Source organism: Heloderma suspectum, chromosome 1 (genome assembly GCF_057233095.1).
Source record: "Heloderma suspectum isolate Gila_16-S chromosome 1, 16-S_ref, whole genome shotgun sequence".
Taxonomy (NCBI): domain Eukaryota; kingdom Metazoa; phylum Chordata; class Lepidosauria; order Squamata; family Helodermatidae; genus Heloderma; species Heloderma suspectum.
In genome coordinates, this window is record NC_139458.1 from 98,031,431 (window position 1) to 98,053,872 (window position 22,442).

General features: G+C 44.5%; 1 protein-coding gene across 4 annotated transcripts in view; it reads right to left on the reverse strand.

Annotated features, from left to right (window-relative positions):
• Positions 1-21,145, reverse strand: part of CSRP3 (cysteine and glycine rich protein 3) — a 31,362-nt gene extending 10,217 nt beyond the window's left edge. Inside the window, exons 1-3 of one of the 4 annotated variants that reach the window (XM_084852276.1) lie at positions 20,865-21,145; positions 9,662-9,805; positions 638-809 (exon numbers count right to left, since the gene is read on the reverse strand). In XM_084852276.1, the coding sequence (XP_084708402.1) occupies positions 638-809; positions 9,662-9,773 (284 nt within the window). In that variant the 5' untranslated portion in view covers positions 9,774-9,805; positions 20,865-21,145. Of the gene's footprint in view, positions 1-637; positions 810-9,661; positions 9,806-15,576; positions 15,682-18,220; positions 18,396-19,146; positions 19,295-20,864 lie in introns of those variants that run through there. The other 3 variants (XM_084852256.1, XM_084852265.1, XM_084852286.1) reach the window with 3 other exon arrangements.
• Positions 21,146-22,442: the final 1,297 nt, after the last annotated feature.

A 22,442-nucleotide genomic window follows, 5' to 3' on the forward strand; every position in this document is an offset into this window, starting at 1 on the left:
TAATTATTCTCTGTTTCTACAAGTGATGCGAAACGCAGGAATTTACAGAACTTGATGATATCACCACAAATATTGTAAGGCTCTGATTCTTGTTCTTACTTTCTTGCAGTTGTGATCTTCTGTTCTCTGTGTTTATATTAATATGAACCAAGAGCTCTGCAAACAAAGTAGTAACCCTTAATGTGAACTACTCAGAGCAGATTTTCTCTATGGCCTAGAAAAAGGGGAAGGGGAAAAACCCTTTTAAGAACAGATTGCTTTGTGACTATTCCAGCTTTAATAACATCTTAGTACAATGCAGTGCAATGATTCCTGCATTGTCCCGAGAACATCTCCCTTTGATTGTGCCATGCTTAATGAGTTTCAATTGCTGTGAAGATTGAAGTCTATGGTGACATGTAAAGCAAGGGCTCTTTCTGTAGCATAATTACCCACTGGAATAGGAAATAATTTGAAAGTAATGCTCTGCTGGGACTGAGCATCATTAACACAGGGGGTGGGGTGGGGATGATATTAGATCTATTGAAGAAAAGTCTCTGCTACTGCTTCCCCTGCATGTTGTTATGGAAACTGAATGAAGTGACTGGATGCAATGGAGACCGATAATTCTTATCAGACAACTGAGAATTTCACTCACTGCTGCTGTAGGTCCAGCCCAAGATGCTCTCCGGTGTCTGTGCTGAGGCAGCCGGCGCCTTGTCCAAAGCCAATCCCTTTGGGGCCATATTTTCTGCCATAACAGGTTTTGCAGTAGATTTCCGATTCATGAGCTGCTACAGTTGTACTGTCCAGAGCTTTTCGGCAAGCCACTGGAAAGGAAGAAAATGCATGTTTTATACACTTGTTATCACAGTGTATGCCCCTGCATTTAAGTTGTATGTCCTCATCTCGTCATCGTTGTTGTTGTTGTTTGGGGGGGGGGGGTGAACAGAAGAAGGTTAATGTGTCCAGAAGGAGTGCTAAAAGCTTCTTAATAGTCTGTGGCAAAGTATGCCAGCTGCATCTTTCGTTAGGGAAATTACAGGTAAATGGCCCAGAAAAACCAGGAGATGGTTGAAGAAAATTACACATTCTCCTTCTCTCTCTCTCTCTCCCCCCCTCTCTCCCCTAAGGCTTAGTTGGCAATAAGAGCTTTAAACTAAAATATGCTGGTATTTTTGGACCAGACCCTCTTTCCCCTTGGCCCCATCTGCCACTGGAATGTTGCCCTGAGAGCCCTGACACTCCTGCTCTAAGTAAACCTACCACAGACTGTAAAAGGCTCTTATTCTTACTTTGCTGCAATTGTGGAAAAGGCCTTTAAAAAAAATTCTGGGAGATGCCCGGTATGAAATTAACAAATGCCATTGCAACTATTTCATTTGCCAACAGTGAGTTTTGGATCGTCCTCAAATTGGAAGAAGCATTGTTGATTACTGAAATAGAAGGAGGGTAAATAAACTTAATTGTTTCCCCTAAAATTAAGACCATTAAAGAAAACAGCTACTGTAAATTTGTGAAGCTGATCTTTCTCCATTCTGCATTCTCATCTGTGAGGAAATGATAATTACGTTTACTGTGGGTATTAAGGGATGACAGAAACTCCAGCGGCAATGCTTCGATTTTTGTCCCCTTTGGGACAGAGTATCTGTTTGCTGCAATAGATGGAGCAAAAGCCCTTGGAGTGCTATTGTTGAAGTCTTCTTGGAGATCTGTCCACCTGCTGGCAGAGGCAGCTCAGCCAGGACAATGTAGTTTGGGGCTTACAAATTGTGATCGTGCCTCATGTCCACCACAGATGTGTTTTAAGTAAAAGCCAACAGGGAAGTGCAGTAGCCAAAGAGCAAACTACATATGTGGGTTATCAAGTCCATCACAGGGCAGATAATAATAGATAGTTTGGGGAGGGGGGATATTTACTTTTCGGTTTGCATCATGCCATAATAACTATTATTAATAACTATTTGTTATGTATATCCCACTCTTCCGCTAAATGTACCCACACCATCGTACACCGTAACCATAAAATCATACAAAATTAACATTAAAATGTATCTAACAATTTCTTAGTTCCCCTTCATGGATCACTGCCTTGTTGTGGCGAAGGGGCTTGCATAACTCAGTGAAGCCATAAGCTATGCCATGCAGGGTCACCCAAGATGGACAGGTCATGGCGGAGAGTTCTGACAAAATGTGGTCCACTGGAGAAGGAAATGGCAACCCACTCCAGTATTCTTGCCAAGAAAACCCCATGGAACGTATCACAAGGCTAAAAGAGATGACGCCGGAAGATGAGCCCCACAGGTTGGAAGGTGTCCAATATACTACTGGGGAAGAGCAGAGGGAATTTCCAAGTAGCGCCAGAAAGAGTGAAGCGGCTGGGCCAAAGCCGAAAGGACACTCAGCTGTGGATGTGTCTGGTGGTGAAAAGAAAATCCGATGCTGTAAAGAACAATATTGTTTAGGAACCTGGAATGTCAGATCAATGAATCAAGGTAAACTGGAGGTGGTCAAACATGAGATGGCAAGATTGAACATCGACATCTTGGGAATCAGCAAACTAAAATGGACAAGCATGGGCGAATTTAATTCAGGTGACCATCATATCTACTACTGTGGGCAAGAATCCCTTAGAAGAAATGGAGTAGCACTCATAGTCAACAAAAGGGTGGGAAAAGCAGTATTGGGGTACAATCTCAAAAATGATAGAATGATCTCAGTACGAATCCAAGGCAAACCATTCAACATCACAGTAATTCAAGTCTATGCCCCCACCACTGAGGCCGAAGAAGCTGAGGTTGATCGGTTCTATGAAGACCTACAACACCTTCTAGAATTAACACCAAAAAAAATGTCCCCTTCATCATAGGGGATTGGAATGCTAAAGTAGGAAGTCAAGAAATCACCAGGATAACAGGCAAGCATGGCCTTGGTGTACAAAATGAAGCAGGACAAAGGCTAATAGAGTTTTGCCAAGAGAACATGCTGATCATAGCAAACACTCTTTCCAACAGCACAAGAGGCGACTCTACACATGGACATCACCAGATGGTCAATATCGAAATCAGATTGATTATGTCCTTTGCAGCCAAAGATGGAGAAGCTCTATACAGTCAGTAAAAACAAGACCTGGAGCTGACTGTGGCTCAGATCATGAGCTGCTTCTTGCAAAATTTTGGCTTAAATTGAAGAACGTAGGGAAAACCACTAAACCATTCAGGTATGACCTAAATCATATCCCTTATGAATATACAGTGGAGGTGAGGAATAGATTTAAGGGATTAGACCTGATAGTCAGAGTGCCTGAGGAACTATGGACAGAGGTCCGTAACATTGTTCAGGAGGCAGCAACTAAATCCATCCCAAAGAAAAAGAAATGCAAGACAGCAAAGTGGCTGTCTGATGAGGCTTTACAAGTAGCTAAAGAAAGGGAAAGAAGGGAAGCGAAAAGCAAGGGAGAAAGGGGAAGATATACCCAACTGAATGCAGAGTTCCAGAGAATAGCAAGGAGAGACAAGAAGGCCTTCTTAAATGAACAATGCAAAGAAATCGAGGAAAACAACAGAATGGGAAAGACTAGAGATCTTTTCAAGAAAATCAGAGATCTCAAGGGAACATTCTGTGCAAAGACGGGCATGATAAAGGACAAAAAAGGCAGGGACCTAACAGAAGCAGATGAGTTTAAGAAGAGGTGGAAAGAATACACAGGAGAACTATACAGGAAAGATCTGAATGTCCCTGATAGCCATGATAGTGCGGTCACTGAACTTGAGCCGGACATCCTAGACAGCGAAGTCAAGTGGGCCTTAGGAAGGATTACTAACAACAAAGCTAGCGGAGATGACAGTATTCCAATTGAACTATTTAAGATCCTAAAAGATGATGCTGTTAAAGTGCTGCACCCAATATGCCAACAAATTTGGAACACTCAGCAGTGGCCACAAGACTGGAAAAGGTCAGTTTACATTCCAATTCCAAAGAAGGGCAATGCCAAAGAGTGTTCAAACTACCGTACAATTGTGCTCATTTCACATGCCAGCAAGGTGATGCTCAAAATCCTACAAGCTAGGCTTCAGCAGCATGTGAACCGAGAACTACCGGAAGTACAAGCTGGGTTTTGAAGAGACAGAGGAACTAGAGATCAAATCGCCAACATTCGCTGGATCATGGAGAAAGCAAGAGAATTCCAGAAAAGTGTCTATTTCTGCTTCATTGACTATGCTAAAGCCATTGATTGTGTGGATCACAACAAACTGTGGCAAATTCTTAAAGAGACTGAAGTACCAGACCACCTTACCTGTCTCCTGAGAAACCTGTACGAGGGCCAAGAAGCAACAGTAAGAACCAGACATGGAACAACCGATTGGTTCAAAATTGGGAAAGGAGTACGACAAGGCTGCATATTGTCGCCCTGCTTATTGAACTTATATGCAGAATACGTCATGAGAAACGCGGGGTTGGATGAATCACAGGTTGGAATTATGATTGCCGGGAGAATTATCAACAACCTCAGATACGCAGATGATACCACCCTAATGGCAGAAAGCGAAGAAGATCTAAAGAGCCTCTTGTTGAGGGTGAAAGTGGAGAGTGCAAAAGCCGGTTTGAAACTCAACATTAAAAAAACTAAGATCATGGCATCTGGCCCCATCACTTCCTGGCATATAGAAGGGGATGAAATGGAAGCAGTGACAGATTTTATTTTCTTGGGCTCCAAGATCACCGCAGACAGTGACTCTAGCCATGAAATTAAAAGACGCTTGCTCCTTGGGAGGAAAGCTATGGCAAACCTAGACAGCATAGTAAGAAGCAGAGACATCACCTTGCCGACAAAGGTCCGCATAATCAAAGCTATGGTTTTCCCAGTAGTAACGTATGGGAGTGAGAGCTGGACTATAAGGAAGGCTGAGCACCGAAGAATTGATGCTTTCGAACTGTGGTGCTGGAGAAGACTCTTACAAGTCCCCTGGACTGCAAGGAGGTCAAATCAGTTAATCCTAAAGGAAATCAACCCTGACTGCTCATTTGAAGGACAGATACTGAAGCTGAAGCTCAAATATTTTGGCCACCTAATGCAAAGACAAAAGTCACTGGAAAAGACCCTGATGCTGGGAAAGATTGAAGGGGACGGCAGAGGATGAGATGGCTGGATAGCATCACCGATGCAATGAATATGAATTTGAACACACTCCGGGAGACAGTGGAGGACAGGAAGGCCTGGCGTGCTATGGTCCATGGGGTCACGAAGAGTCGAACACGACTTAACGACTGAACAACAACAACAATTTCTAAAAGCAAATCACAAAAAACATATAATGCAACCAACCCAACAGCAGCAAAGCTAAAACTTAACGTGCATTCATTGCGCACCCCTATTCATGTCTGTGCAGAAGTAAGTCCCACTGAGTTCAATGGATCTTAGTCCCAGATAATAGGATTGCAGCCTAAATATGGCAGCAGCAATAAAATTGTCTTCAATTTCTGGCAAAACAGACACCAAGAGGAAGCGTGACAAATTTTAGCTGGAAGAGGATTGATTCCAGAGACAGATCTCTCACCAAAAAGGCTCACTTGTGCTCATTTGCTGAATATCCCAAGATGGCACTTGAAACGAGGCCTCCGTTATCAATCTCAATACAATGTCAGCCATCCCATGTTGCTCAGGTACTACCAGGATGGACAGCATGGTGGAGGGGAGGGGAATCAAAGAAATATTGTTTGATGCGATGAGATGAACTATGTGACTGGTGCATTGTCTACACTCAAAGCTTTCCAAATTAATATTCTCTATCAGGCAAGAAGTGAGACTTTAGAAATGGCTGCAGAATCTGACAAAATGGATTTAATGGAAACATAAGTTTTAAAATATTTCTTCTTTTCACTTGAATTTAATAGAACTCTCTATATATCCAATAACATATATATGGTTTCTTCAGCCTGTTGGAATCTCTTCTAATGATAGTGGTATTAATACCACAGTAGCGTAATACTATTTTAATACTGAATTATTGGATTACTATTATTTTAATATTTGTTGGAAGAAACCTCATGTAGTTTAACTCTGGCTGGAGACACCTTTTGGCTTCTTCTTTTTTTATGCTTCCAGGAAGAGAGATGCTTTCACTTTCAGAGGCAGTTTACCCCATTGCTGAAGCAACTCTTGAAGCAACTGGAGACCCCTGGACGAAGTCCAGTCCCCACTGCTGCCTGGCTCCCATTGGCCAATTTAGAGGCAAAAGGAGCATGGAAACAAATTAAATTGCAGCAGCCCACCCAACATATGGGTAGCCCATCCCCCTTCACTCTCAGTCTGCCATTCAAAGTAGGCCAGCAAGAAAAACAATTACCGATCAGGGTCTTAGAGGCAGGAAGTCCTTCCTAATGTTTAACCATAAATCAGCTCTCCTGTACTTTAAAACCATCACTCCTTGTCCTATCAACAATAGATGTCAGTTTAAATTACAGGAAAACAGATGCAGAGTTGAACACTAGAGAAACTGTCCCACCTATCAAAGAAGATCTGTAAGAAAACAAGCTGCTGTCTCCTACCTGTCAGTCTTTCTCTGCCCTTGTGCCTTGCTAAGCCATTCCTTTATCAAACCCTGTCCTCTTCCCCTTAATTTTATTTGTTCATATTTATTTGATTTGCAGCAGCATCTGGGTTCTGCAAAGATCCTAGCACAATCTTTGTGTTAAATGATTTTATTTTATTTGCTTTTCCTTTAAATTGTTCTATCACTTTTGCCACAATTTGTGTCAGCATTAATTATTCAGTCTCCTTATTGCAACAAGTGAAAACCTACATTTTGTTATGGCATAGATTCTGTTCATATTAAGGAGAGTTCCACATAGCTAATGACAGGTTAGTACCATAAGTGAGAATGACTATACTATATAACAGGGGTGGGCAGAAGATAGATAGGAATCTGCTGGCAGTTCTCTTGGTGATTTGCAGTAGATGTCCGACTCCCAATAACTTAACAATAGTGACAAAGAGTCTGTTTCCCTCCTGAATTAGGCTGCTGAGATCAAGAAAGCTTGGAAAGGGGGTGGTTTTGTCTACAAGCTTCAGCTCCGGTACTGAAAACAAACTTAAGGGCTAAGCACGTGCTTGTTTTGCAAGTTTATGTCCACCTTCCTATACCACTATTTTTGCACCTGGCTCCATGTGATGGACTTCAGGGTTCTAGTGAAAAAACAAAATAGATCCCTCAAACCTAAAGTCTGCCCACCCCTGCCATATAGCAACTAATTACAAACTCATTCTCAGAGTGTGGATCCTTATGGAGCCAAAATAGCACCATTCATGCACAAGGAGGAGGTACCAGCAGACTTGGGGGGACATCAAGGTTTGCTGAACAACAACAAAATATTTATGGTGGGAAAACCCTAAGGGGGTATGTGAAAACTCCCAGAACACCCAATATCCAACAGGGCCTCTCCACCTCCTCTGGTTCCATTGCACTCACAGGACCCACCACTGGATCTCAGCTTCTGAGAGCTCCACTGATCTGTCCGGATCCAGTGTTTCCACTAGTTTCCAGGGTTATTTCTAGAAGCATCAAAGTCCCATTGTGAGCACAATAGGATACTACCCAATGAGTGAGCATGCTCAGTGGGCACGGAATGTGAAATGACTGTTGGGGGATGGGTGGAAAACCTGGCCGGGGTGAAGAAATAGAGTATCCTGGAAGAGAACAGGACTGTCTGGCTGGCACCTTGAACAGGAACACTCAACACTGGAAATCCTACTTGTACTTTGCAATTTGTGATCATTGCAGATTTATGGTTAGCTAGATGCCACATGGTATTGTACCATCCAGACCAAACTATAAAATGAAATGTGGACCTTACGAACATAAGAAGAGCCATGCTGGATCAGGCCAAGGGTCCATCTAGTCCAGCATTCTGCTCCCACAGTGACCAACCAGCCGCCCACGGGAAAACCCACAAGCAAGACATGAGTGCAACAGCACCCTCCCGCCCTTGTTCCTTATCAACTGGTGTACATAGGCATACTGCCTCTGATACTGGAGGTAGCATATAGCCATCAGGACTAGTAGCCATTGATAGCCATCTCCTCCAGGAATTTGTCTAACCCCCTTTTAAAGCCATCCAAATTGGTGGCCATCACTACATCTTGTAGTAGTGAATTCCCAAGTTTAACTATGTGCTGTGTGAAGAAGTACTTCCTTTTATCTCTCCTGAATCTCCCACCAGTCAGCTTCATGGGATAATCCTGGGTGCTAGAATTATGAGAGGGCGCAATCCTATCGGGATAGGTGGCTGCCTCTGAACTCGGAGGTGACCGCCTATCCAATGCAGGGAAGGAACAGCGCAAAGGAGATTGTCCCCTCCACGCTTCAGCTGCCCTGCATTTGCGGCTAGACAGCTGATTTAAGCTGTTTAGCCATGGGAATGCAGAGCGGGGAAGGAGGCTGCCAGATGACACATAGGAAGCATCAGAATGGCACTTCCGCCCTCCCTGCCCCAGCCTGCCCCCAGGAACGCCCCATTTTCGCCGCTCGCATTCCTCTTATGAGCATGGAGCCGATCCGCGCTGCCTATGAGGCAGCACAGGAGGGGGTGGAGGTCGGTTCTCAGGGAACCAACCTCAGAGAGCTGGCTCTGAGGTTGGTTCCTGGGAACTGACCTATCCTATGGCTGTCTAGCCACTGACTAGTGGCCGTAGGGTTGTGCCCTAAGTCAGATGTATGTGGGGGCAGCACAAGTACTGGTCTGATATCTCACTGTGTATGCAGAGGTTCCAAATGTGCAAACCGGCCCTCAAGGTTTGTGGCCTTGCAGCTGGATAAAGCGGCATCTCAAAATATCCACTGGTTTGCTATCACTAGATCTCCTCATAGTCCCTTTATAAGACTATGCCTGAATATCTACCAGTTCTTACTTAGTGGATGTTGAAATGATGCCCCTTGAACTTGTCTGAACATACACCTCACAAATTACTCACTAAGGCCAAGTGTTTCCTTTACATTCAACAATTATAATCAGTATGAGCTGCCTCAGAAGGAGGTGGACTCTCCTTTGTCAGAGGTTTTTAAGCAGAGGCTGGATGGCCACCTATCAGGGATGCTGTAGTAGGGATTTCTTGCATCAGCAAGGGCTTGGACTAGATGACCTTTGGAGCTCCTTCCAGGACTATGATCCTACAAAAAAAGCTTTCCCCACAGCACTATAAAAATGTGGCTTGTGCATACTATGTAGAAGCCAAGGGTTTATCTGTAGATAATGACTATTCTATTTTGAACCTGGTTTTTGAGTGTATGAATTGCTGTTTAACTAATCTTTATGTTTTAGCAGAAATACGGCCTATTTGCTATTGGTACATGTATATTTTATTGATTGATTGCTTGATTGCTTGCATTTATACCCCGCCTTTTTTCTTCTTGCAAGAAACCCAAGGCGGCTTACATTATCCTCCTCCTCTCCATTTTATCCTCACAACAACAACCCTGTGAGGTGGGTTGGGCTGAGAGTCTGTTACTGGCCCCGAGTCACCCAGTGAGCTTCCATGGCCGAGTGGGGACTAGAACCCAGATCTCCCAGCTCCTAGTCCAACACTCTTGCCACTACACCACACTGACTCTCAACCATGGTATATGCAGTGATAAGAATGATAACAAGGCTATTTGGTGAAACAAGATAGGATAGACTCACTTACTGCAATGGAAACATGTCTTGTGAAAACTCCTGCCATTACACTGGATTTCCTCGGCATGATAGACGGTCTTGTCACAGGCACCACATTTGGCTCCACCTCCCCAGTTCGGCATCCTTGAAGCTTTCCGTTGGCTTGAGACACCACCTTTAAACCCCAAAACAAATAAACCAGAATCAGCAGAAATTGGGCACCTAGCTTGCAGAACGTACATTTTTGCTAATGTGATGTTTTGCTGACCACCCAGCTATCTAATAATGGATGTAATAGAGTTCAAAGATGGGGTGAGCAGCATAGATACGGAGAGAGCACCTCGTTTGGCCTGGAGGTCTCAGGCTCTCTGTCTGCTGTAGAGAGTTTTGAATACTGTGGTCGCTAGCAATAGCTGATATGAAAGAGATTATCACCAGATCAATGTTCTTTCGCATTTCTAAGGATGACCAGCTCCATTCTCTGACAGGGCTTAAGACTTGCGTGGCGGTACCGGTAAGATTTGGCTAAGACAGTGGAAATTCCACCAGGTGCAGCTTTTCTCACTAGCACAACACTGTGGAGGAGGAAAAAGGGTGGAGTGGAAATTGACTCCCAAATTTGCGGCCCTGCTTGCAGGTGTGGGCGCACGGGAGCATTTTGGACATTTTCTCAGGGATGGCTAAAGTTGCAGAAAGTTTTGTGGAGGCTGTGCCCAACATTTTGCAATGGGTCTAGCTTCTTAACTTCCTTTTCCGTGTGTGTAATCCACTGGTATATTTTCCCTGTAAGAATTTTGAAGGGGGAATATTCCTTTACATGCTCAGAAAGGGAGTGAGATGGGGAGTGGCCACCATTATTGGCCGTTACCTCATCTCAATGAGGAAGAAGCTTGCTTTCTCCTCTCTGTAAAGCCCTGAATCCTTGAGACAGAGCTGTTTGCAAAGTTTGTTCCTGTGTTATTGGACTCATCCACCTTGAGAAGAATGCTGCAAAGCTGGAGTGAACTAAGTAGAGACGGTTTTCTTTCTTCGGCCAGCAGAGAAATCACGCTTCAGAGAGAAGTTTTATTTTGTGGACTCAGGTTAAAGACAGAACCTTGAGACAGATGTACTCTGTTTTATTGTTTTAGTGAGAAGTGAACTGTTATGCATGTAAAATTATTACATGTGCATTATTGTTTTTAATTAAGAAATTAAAATGCGTGTTAATTTTCCTTGTACAAGGCCTATGCTGTGAGTCCCTTTAAGAGACCTGGAAGAAAAGTGTTACACATGCATGCTGGTGGCTGCCATTCCCCCAACCCCTCCAGAATGCCTTTTGGAATGATGTTGCATGGCAAAGGGTGTTTCCAGATGGAGGTCTCCTAGCACTATCTATCAAAAGGCATTGTGCTCTAATTCCAGCTTTTCCTCCTTAATGGATGATTTCTAAGGGGGGGGGGAGACAGAAGAGATGGGAGAACATGGGAGGGTTACCAATGGACAGTGTCATTTGGACCCCTTGTAGAATTTTGTGAACGAGGCAGGTCAATTGCACAAAAGCCTCATCTGGAGGCACCTGAAGTATAATTCTGGGGCATGGTCGTAGTGGGGGCCATGGTGGTGGTGGGAGTGGGGGGCATGGTGGCCCCAAGGGGGGAGTGGTCACAGAGGAGATCCACCAGCACAGTGGTAGTAGCAACAAAGGGTTGGGGGGAGGAAAAGAAAGTTGAGAAGGGACTGCTGCAGCTTCTAGGAAATAATCCTCCTGACACTTTCTGCACAGGGCCAGTCCAAGATGTTTTGCTGCCTGAGACACAACATCAAATGCCACCCCCAGCCCTCCCCCCTCCACGCATATTGTCACAGTGCATAGTACTCATGGCCTGCCAAGTTATTGTGGCACCTGTGATAGAAAATTCCAGAAGCACCTCTCTCCCACCCTGGCAGTAAAAATATGATGACAATAAATAAAATAATTAACAATGTGCTTCCCTTTCATGACATCCCAAACCAGCTGCATGTGGTAGCCACCTCACTCTGCCTAACGATAGGCCCAACCCAGTCTGCAATGTTAGCATCTCCCAAAATTGCCCCTCAAATTTGTGGGAGCGGGGAGCTTACACACACACACACACACACACACACACCAGTTTGAAGCCAGTCATCCTCCATATAAATTCACAGCTCAGCCTTTATAAAAAACCACACACAGTAAAATGTGGTCATTTATTAACTAGCAACTATTAATGGTACAGGAATTTCCTCAAGTTCTGAACCTAGCTCTCTCACATTGATTAAAATACTAAGGGAGCAATCCTATGGTCACTAGTCAGGGGCTAGACGGCCATAGGATATGTCAGTTTCTGGGAAACGACCTGGGAGTCCGCGCTCTGAGGTCGGTTCCCTGAGAACCAACCTTTCTCCCCTTCCACACTGCCTCACAGGCAGCTCAGAATGGCCCCGTGCTCCGAAGAGTAGTGTGGAGAGGCAAAAATGGGGCGTTCCAGGGTGGGGAAGGTGGAAATGCCAGTACATCCTGTGTGTCATCCAGCAGCCGCCTTCCCATTGCCAGACAGCCGGAATCAGCTGCCTAGCCGCAGGGCGGCTGAAGTGCAGCGGGGACGATCCCCTCTGTGTTTCTCCTGCCCTGCATTGGATAGGCAGTCGCCTCCGAGTTTGGAGGTGGACACCTATCCCCATAGGATTGAGCCCCAAGAAGAATTCTGCCCTTGAAAAGGAACTGCTAGCTATTTCAGGGGAAGAGGAGGTTTTGCTGTACTCTATGAACTTGAGCACACTCCGGGAGAGAGCGCAGGACAGGAAGGCCTGGCGTGCTATGGTCCATGGGGTCATGAAGAGTCGGACACGACTGAACGACTGAACAAACAAAGAAACATTTCTGTGGGTGCTCCCTGCTGAGGGTTTTATCATGCGATTGCCCTGCCTCATTCATGGAATTGGGGGGGGGGGCAGATATCCCCTTCTTCATCTTGTAACCCTCCCATGTTTATTCACTGCTTCTGTCCTTTTTTCTTTCCACCAACCCCTCTCCACCCAGGAGAAAGAAAGATGGAGTAGCTGCACAACGCATCGTGATTGGTAGCACTAGGACCCCTCTGTCTGGAAGCGCCCCGGTCATGCATACCTGACCCGAATAAGGGTGCATGTAGCATTAGTTCCAGGGTGCTTCCAGATGGATGGCTCTTAGGACTACAAAGCAAAAGTCACTGTGCAGCTATTATTCCATTTTCCCTCCTTAATGCATTTTTTGTGGTAAGAAAAAAAGACAGCAGCAGCAGTGGGAAAACATGGGAAGGTTACAGATGGAAGATGATGATGCCTGGGCTCTCTAAAATGAATAAGGCAGGACCAGGGTGCAGGCCAAGGCCCATAAAATTTGCATATGCTGATTAAGATCTATGTATACAAATGTAGAAATAATTACTAGGATTTATTTAAACTGCACAGGAGGCAAAGCCAGCCAATCTATTTCCCATCCAAATAATCTCAAACAAAATTAATTCTTCAATTCATTTGCACCCTGCCACGGATCATTCCAAAGCAATGGTAAGCTTAATTAATTATCATGCAGGGAGAGATTGGGGTTGTGGTGCTGCAGAATGTGCAGAGGGGAGAGTTCCCTCCCCAGATGCAATCCCCCCTTGAAAATTGCCCCCTGCATGGCAAGTAAGCTAACCAAATGATCTTCCATTGGCACCAGTGGACACTCAGGGCTCTGGGGCATAGCTCAGAGGCCCTAGGAAATAGGTTTGGGGCTGGGGACCCATGAGCCCAAGCCTAGCAGGGGTAATTACATAGTAAAAGCCTTGTCTAGAAGCATCTCCAGTTTCAAAATCTGCCTTCAAACTGTTAGTGCAAGCATACCATTTTCATGCCATGGAAGGACTTAAAAAAAAATTCCAGCAGGCAACATTTGGCTATATTCTCTGCTGCTTCATATTTCAAGCTTAGCTCCTTTCTTTCTTTAGCTCAGTCTTCTCGCCTGTTTCCCCAGAGCAGATGCTATTTTATCACAGCTTGCTATGTGGTGTTGCTCAGCGACGGAAGTTAAAAAGAAATTCTTCCCCGCGGGCAGCGTGTCTCTGAGATGATGCGGCTGGTTATGAAGGCAGACCATAGAATTCCTCCACAGACACAAAACGTAGGGCTGATTTGCACATATATGGATAGCATTTGATAGCACATTGCAACGACTCAACCTTTCATGACTGATTCCCAGATAAATGTGCAAACTGCTCCTTCGAAAAGCTTTGCCGTGAGGTAGAGTGAAAGCTTTGTCCATGGCATTCAAGGGCTTGTGTTCACACAACCAAGTCGCTGCTGTATGAATTGAATTATGAATGTGCCTATATCTAAAATGCTTAGATATATTTTTTAAAAATATGGCAAGCTGTATATGAATCTAATAAATAAATGTATTATTTAGTATTATTTGTTACATTTCTATCCTGCCTTTCCTCCAAGGAGCCCAAGATGGCATACACATAATCCTCCTCTTCATTTTATCTTCATGGTCACCCTGTGAGGTAAGTTAGGTTGAGCATCAATGACTGACCCAAAGTCACCCACTGAGGTTCATGGCCAAATGGGGACTAGAATCCGTGTCTCCCAACCCCCAGTCCAACACTCTAACCACTCTCATGTAGGTATGTATGTATGTATGTATGGGAATTACCTTTAGATCTCCAGAGGTTTTAGACTTCCAACTCCCAGCATTCCTGACCATTGGCTATGCTGGCAAGGGCTCCTGGGAGCTGAAGTCCAAAACCTCTGGAGATCTACCTTCTGCCCACCCCTGATATAAAATACCAATGCTGAGTGTAACTGAAACTTTACAACAGAAGAGACTCCAGGTGTGCTGGAGCAGAGACAGGTATGGCTGCTGTAGAAAATAAAGCTGGATTCGGACCTGCTTTGAAACCTTGGGCAAAGTTGCAGCTCCTTGACAGTTCTGAGGAATCATGACTTTCTAAGCCAGAAATTCCAAATATATATTTATTTATTTATTTATTTATTTATTTTATTAGATTTCTATACCCCCCATTAGCCAAAGCTCTCTGGGCAGTTTACAAGACAAAGCTTAAAACCATACAATACAATATTAAAACACAATTTAAAAAACCCTGTGTAAGTTTAGAACAGAATAAAACCAAAGTAGTAACCAAGATAAAATCCAGCAGTAGTGCAAAGAACTAAAAATGCATTAACACAACTTTTTTAAATTAAAGGTTAAAAAGCCTGGGAAAATAAAAAGGTCTTCACCTGGCCCCCAAAAGACCACAATGTATGTGCCAGGTGAGCCTCTCTGGGGAGGTCATTCCACAGCTGGGGTGCCACCACTGAAAAGACCCTCTCCTTAGCAGCCATCCACCTCACCTCATTCAGAAGGGGCACCTGGAGAAGGGCCTCTTAGGGATGATGTTAAGGCCCTGGCAAGTATGTATGGAAGGAAACTATCCTTCAGGTAATCTGGCCCCAAGCCGTTCTGGGTTTTTTAAGTTAATGCCAGCACTTTGCTTTTGACTCGGAAATGGACTGGCAGCCATAAAGCACTGGCGTTAATATTTTCATATTGACCAGTCCCCGTTAACAGTCTTGCTGCCCACACGTGAAAGGGTGGAGCCACATAGATACCTCAGCAAAGGTGCACTCCCAAACTTGTGTTGCCAAGATGCAGAAAATGGCAGGGTGGTGCTGAAGAATGAGGCAGGCAGGGGAGAGACACTTGGATAGATGGGTGGGAGGCAATTGTGTTTAACCCTGCTGCATCTCCTCTGAACCTGCCCTGCCACCACATTTGATTTACAAGGGAAACATGGCGCTTAGGACTCCAGGCTCCCATCATAACATTTTTTCCCTTAGAGAGTTGAGATCCTTGAAAGAAAACAAGTGAGGAATGTCAAATATAGTCCAAATGGGTCCAAAGATAAAATACCTTCCTACCTCCACCACTGCTTATCTTCTTCTCAACATTTGCCTCCTGAAATATGACTGCAAGAATCAGCAGGCCTCAAACACAACTGTTCTTTATTCAGCACACACAGAAGTGAAGAACTTAGCAGAAGCTTCACCCACTGTTGCTGCTCCCAATTCTACAGGAGCTGCCAAGGTTCAAAAACAATAAGTAACCCACAGTATCCCTTCCCTCGGAACATAACATTCCTCCCCCATTAGCTATCATAGTCTTCCAGCCAACAAGGAGGTACCCTTTCACAGCACGGTTTCTGCACTCGACTAGTAGGTGTAGATTGCACAAATGACTTTCTTTCAGTAACTGCCGTAGGTAAGGAAGGAGTATTGCTCCCACCACTTAGTGGTTCTGGTGCTTCAGCTGACAGTGAGAGAAACACATCAGTTCCAGATAGATCTTCAGCAGCTACCTCTGCTGATGACAACCCACTCTGGCCAGAACGCCTTCTCAGCAGGTCAACATGGCGATGCCACACTGACCCATCTGCACCCTGGACCTTGAATGACACAGGTCCAGTGACCTCAGTGATAGAAAAAGGAACCCATCTCGGTGACATAGCTCTTGAGTTTCATCACCATGTGGACAATCAACCTCATGGGGCATGGTGGAGTAACTCTTTGTTATAGTTCCTTGGCCTTGTGCTGACAGATTTTGAATGGCAAACTCACTCAAGGTGGCCCTTCTTCTTGCAAAACCTGCACTCAGCATCCTTGAATCTGCACAGAGAGCGCTGATGTGGCCCTCCACAACCTGAGCAGGAATAGATAAGCCACGGCCTATCTGCAGATTTTATGGAGGGTGCATTTCTTGTGTTCTGTTGACCTTGCTGCCCAGAATTCTCAGCCTGCTTACCCTGGATTGCACTTACATCCTCTGCAGCTCTCTTGAGTTCTGTGATGTAGCCTCAGTGGCTAATGCTTTTCTTGAACCACTGCAAATGTAATGTTTGGCTCCGACAAGAGGCGTCATTGTAATGCTTCATCATAAACCCCAGAGACAAGGCAATCCCTCAACATATCCTCTAGAAAATCCCCAAAGTTGCAGTATTGAAAAAGATGATGCAGTTCTGCAATATAAGTGGCAATGCCCTCCCCAGGTTGCTGCATTTGATTGTGAAATTTAAATCTCTGCACACTAACTGAATGATTTGGTGAGAAATGGTGAGAATTTCAATAATTCTAAAAGTTCATCAAATGTTTTAGTTTTGGGTGAGGCAGGAGCAGTAAGGTATCTTAGTATGGAAAATGTCTGTGGCCCACAGTTAAGAGCACAGCTTGTTTTTGTTCAGGATTAGCTATCTTATTTGCTTCAAGATAAAATTAAAGCCACTCTGCATAAGAATCCCAGAAAGCAGGTTGACTCACATCAAACTCTTAAATATGTCCAAGAGCAGCCATTTGAATTTTGAATATGATGATTTTTTTGCACAGGAGTTGCTCCAGTTCTTAAGCGGGGCTAGCTGACTGCTTACCAGTTAGCTGTATAATTGGATTCACAGTCCTTGCTGCCTGTATAGCTCCCAAATCCCATCCTTGTTGCCAGAAAATGTTGTATAGGTAGAAGGAATGACTGCAAGAATCAGTAGGCCTCAAACACATCTGTTCTTTATTCAGCACACACAGAAGTGAAGAACTCAGCAGAAGCTCCACCCACTATTGCTGGTCCCAGCTCTATAGGAGCTGCCAAGGTTCAAAAACAATAAATAACCCACAAAGCCCCAGCCCACCCCCACCCCAGGATACATAACAAAGGGCCACACAAATGTGTTACACATACATACAAGTTGTCTGAAATGTCTACTTTGGACCCAGAAAGTTGCATCTGTGTTTCCCCATGACTCAGCGTTTCGGAATGAAATGACTTGGGAATAAAATGCATCTACACAGTTGGAGGGGAGACGGGATACAATCCCCACCCACCCGAAATAGCAGACCAGCACCGTGAGAACTTGTACTTTCACAGTACCAGTCATCTCTTAGGTTAGGTGGTGGCTCAGAGGGAGAAGAGAGGGTCCAGATGCTTTCTTCCTCTTCTTATTAGGTGATTGGTGCTGTCAGAAAGTTCAGAGAGTGAAGAGAAATGGGGGTGATTATGATCACAGTTGGCAGGTGGCAAAAACCAGATATAGAATCCAGGACACAGCAAGCCTGAGGGAAACGTCCTCTTCAGTGGCCCAAAATTCAGATGTACTGCAGAATCAAGGCGGGACCTGCTTTGCTCATCACACTTACTTTGATGACTCCGAGTCATATTTTCTGGGATGATCAAATGCTAGCTTGACATTAACACATCACATTATCATTGCTCAAGTTGTTTTGAACTCCTGTCTCTGTCCTTCATTATCCTCCTTGGAAGGCTAGTCACTTTCTTATTATAGAGATGTGTGTTTTTCTGTGTTTAGTTTACCCCAACCATGCTAGACGAAACCACCACTGAGATATTCTTAACGGAGGTAAAGGATGTCAGAAATGGAGAGATTCATCCAGTCTTTCCCTCATTAAAAAAATAAAACTAGCTGTCAAAAAGAAGAGAGCATCAAGTTTTGTTTTTCAGGATAATACAAAAAAGAGTCACTTTGGTTATATCCCAGTTTAAACCATAAGAAGATAGACTTGCCTCACTGGCCATCCACTGGTTCCCACAGGACTAGGTTTGATCGTTTTGAAGCTGCTTCCAAGCCAGAGAATTGGTCCTTCTAGCTCAGTACTGTTTACTTATAAGTAAGCATAAGCACATGTAACAGAAACCACCACACATTGCTTCCCTGTTCTGCCCTGCCTCCAATTCCCTCTCCTTCCTGTGTCATTTGTGACTGCTTATCAATGGGATCTTCTCAAATTGGGGAGAGGTAACGAGCGGGGTACCACAGGGCTCAGTCCTGAGCCCAGTGCTCTTCAACATTTTTATTAATGACTGGAGGAGGAGGTGCAGGGAATGCTGATAAAATTTGCAGGTGACACAAAATTGGGCGGGATAGCTAATACTTTGGAAGACAGAAACAAAATTCAAAGAGATCTTGATAGGCTAGAGCGCTAGGCAGAAAACAACAGAATGAAATTTAATAGGAATAAATGCCAAGTTCTGCACCTACGAAAAAGAAACCAAATGCACAGTTACAAGATGGGGGATACATGGCTCAACAACACTACAAGCAAGAAGGATCTTGGAACTGTTGTAGATCACAAGCTGAATATGAGCCAACAATGTGATGTGGCTGCAAAACAGGCAAATGCTGTTTTGGGCTGCATTAATAGAAGCACAGCTTCCAAATCACATGAAGTACTAGTTTCCCTCCACTCAGCACTCGTTAGGCCTCATCTGGAGTACTGTGTCCAGTTCTGGGCACCACATTTTAAGAAGAATGCAGACAAACTGGAGAGGGTCCAGAGGAGGGCAAGAAAGTTGATCAGGGGACTGGAAACAAAGCCCTATGAAGAGAGACTGAAAGAACTGGGCATGTTTAGCCTTGAGAAGAGAAGACTGAGGGGAGATATCATAGCGCTCTTCAAGTACTTGAAAGTAGGGGTGGGCGGATGACTTACCTGGCTCCGTTCCAGGGATCTGCGGTCTGGGGCAGACGATCCCTCCCTCCCCGCAGAATCCTCCCTGGCCGGCTCCGCTTTGTAGCAAGTCCGCGGAGCCACTGGCCGGGGCCGCCCGCAGCCAGACCTCCATCCGCTGCTGGGCCACGGCCGCAAATGGCGGCTGCCGTAACGGCCGCCATTTGCATCCCTGCTCTTTGCCGTGATAGGTTACGTATATATTTACGTAGCCTATCATGGCAAAGAGCAGGGACGCAAATGGCATAGCGGCTGCCATTTGCATCCCTGCGTTAGCCATGATAGGCTACGTAAATACTTTTATAGCCTATCACGGCTAACGGAGCGAGGGAAATGGTGGCCGCAGACTGGGGCCACCATTTGCACCCACGGACGGCTAACAAAAGGTAGGTTCTGTCCTGGGGTGGTTTCTCAGGGTGGCCGGGGGGATTGTTCCATTCCGCCACAGACTCCGGGGGGGGGGGCGGGGTGGATTCTAAAGAATCCGGCCTCTCTAGAGTCTGTGGCAGAATTCTCCGCCATCCCTACTTGAAAGGTTGTCACAGAGAGGAAGGCCAGGATCTCTTCTCGATCATCCCAGAGTGCAGGACACGGAATAATAGGCTCAAGTTACAGGAAGCCAGATGCCAGCTGAACATCAGGAAAAACTTCCTGACTGTTAGAGCTATACGACAATGGAACCCATTACCTAGGGAGGTAGTGGGCTCTCCCGCACTGGAGGCATTCAAGACGAGGCTGGACAGCCATCTGTCAGGGATGCTCTGACTTGGATTCCTGCACTGAGAGGAGGTTGGACTCGATGGCCTTGTAGGCCCCTTCCAACCCTACTATTCTATGATACTATACTATACTATACTATACTATACTATACTATACTATACTATACTATGATTTTCCCTCTGTCAAATTTTCAGTTGTCAGCTTCTTGGACAGGGACCTGTCATCTTGTACTCTGTAAAGCGCCAGGTACACTGATGGCACTGTATAAATACGAATAATAAATCATACTTTGCCTGAGACCTTGGATGGTGTTTCCAATTAAACATACTCCCTGCAGCTGGAGATGTGAGGGATTATACCTGAGACCTTCAGCATTCACAGAACTATGATCTCTTCCTACTTCCCACCAAACTCTTGTTTTAGCTCAGCCTTAGGGGCCTCTATAGCTACATCAATACAAGCTGTTGTAACTACAGATATTTCTAAATAAGTGAGGTAGATTACACAGATCCTGCTGTGTAAGCCTGGATTCCCAAACTTTTTGGGTCAGTGGGCACATTTGGAATGTTGAGAGAGAGTTGTAGGCACTTTCACAAAATGGCTGCCATGGTGGCCATGGCTAGTTAAAAAACACCCATTTCCCAGAAGGTAAACACATCAAAGAAAATTAATTCCCCCAAAAAACTAAGTACAAGGCAGCACCATGATCTGTGCTCCAAAACACAAAACTACTCTTTTAAATCCACATTTTTCTGCCCCAACACTCATTTCACAAAAGCAAAATGTTGAGGCTTAGCAAGTAACTTGGCAAAGAAAATGAGTACAAGACAGTGCTGGGGTCTGAGTCTCAAATGCCAAATCATAAATTTGCCACCACAACAAAATACCTACTACACATGAAACCAAACTTCTATCCAGCAGAAGTAAAAATAATAATACTTAAACTACTTGTGAAGGATTATCAAAGTTGGTCAACATACTTCTTGCTATTACAGAGTCTCACAAACCTCCTCCTGTTAAAGGTCTGGAAGAAAGCCTCACTTCTGATGCTATTTTTAGTAACTTTGCCACACTTTCCCCATGCTTTTCATTCCCACTGAATGAAAGGCCAGTGGGCTGTGTCAAGGCAAAAAAGCTGCAGCCAGTGATTTCTGTGAAGAGATGGAAATGCGAGAAGAAAAATGCAGGTCTTGGGCACATTTCTTTCCCAGCAGCCACTTCTTACACCATTGTTTTTTCTTGCTCCACCCTTTCTCACAATATATGTTATGGTGCAACTATTGGCTGTGAGCAAGCTAATCTGTATTTTATTAGATGATGTTGGGAAAATTTCATATAGATTTATAAGACTGGAATTTCAACGGAGTGTTGATTAATATTTTATCTAGCAGCTCTTAGTTTTCTCAGAGAACAATGAACTCACCTAGGGCCAAGATGTGATCAATCTCCACACTGGTCAGTGAGAGCCTGTGGGAGTTGTGTAAGATGGATGTAAACAACAATAGGATTCAGCCCAAGTCTGAGTGAATACGAACTACCATTTCTCAAACAGTAACTTATCATGCATGGAGACACTTGGGGAATGCTTTGTCTGATTTGTACTGACAAGTAAAGAGGAGGATGTGACCCCTCCCTGCTTCCCCAGAATTCTGATCATGTGCAGAAGTATGGTAAAAAACAACAACTACTCATTATTTGGCAGGTTGATACAGACAACTGGCTTACAAAGTAGTTACATTTACACTGTGTGGCAAATAACAGTTGTCTGTATTTAACTTTTCAAGCCCACTTAGGGCAGAGAGAAAGGGAATGTTTATTCTCCATATCGCAAGTGTTTCTTGATCCACCAAACTGTCTGAATGTCTAAATTAAAGCTTCACCTCCCCCCGAGAAGCAGTGCTGAGATATGCTTCATCTGTTGGATTTCTGCCTCTTACACCATTTCAGACCTAATGATTGCTACTCGAGTTTCTGGAAGCTTGAGGTGGGACTATTCTAATGGCTTCCCCGAGAGCGACCCAAGAGTATCTGGAAGGTGCAATTAATGCAAAATCCAAGTGATTAATCGACTCCAGTGGGAAATACTTCCAGGTGAGTGGTTCAGGCTTTCAGCGTAATCTCTTCTACACCACAACTGAAAGGTATGACGTGCCTTCAGATGGAACACAGTCCCCCCGTACTCAGACTGCGGACACTGACCCTTTCTACTATTCAAACGCAAAACTGGAAATATGGTGAGATGACATCTACCAACTCAGATGACTTATCCAAGTAGGCCAGTGTTGCCTATGATTTCAGTCCTTCAGTAAATATTGCCATCAGCTCTCCTGCTGTCTGAAGAAGCCAGCGTTTGAACCTGAGACTTTCTACATGCAAAGTATATTCTCTAACACTGAACCACAAGTCTTCCCATTTTCTACCTATGGATAATGTAATGCAAATGTACTCAAGTTAAAAGAATCCCAAACTGCAATCCTAAACACACTAACTAGGACGTACATTCAACTGAACACATAGGAACATAGGAAGCTGCCTTATACTGTGGTTTTAATGTTCTA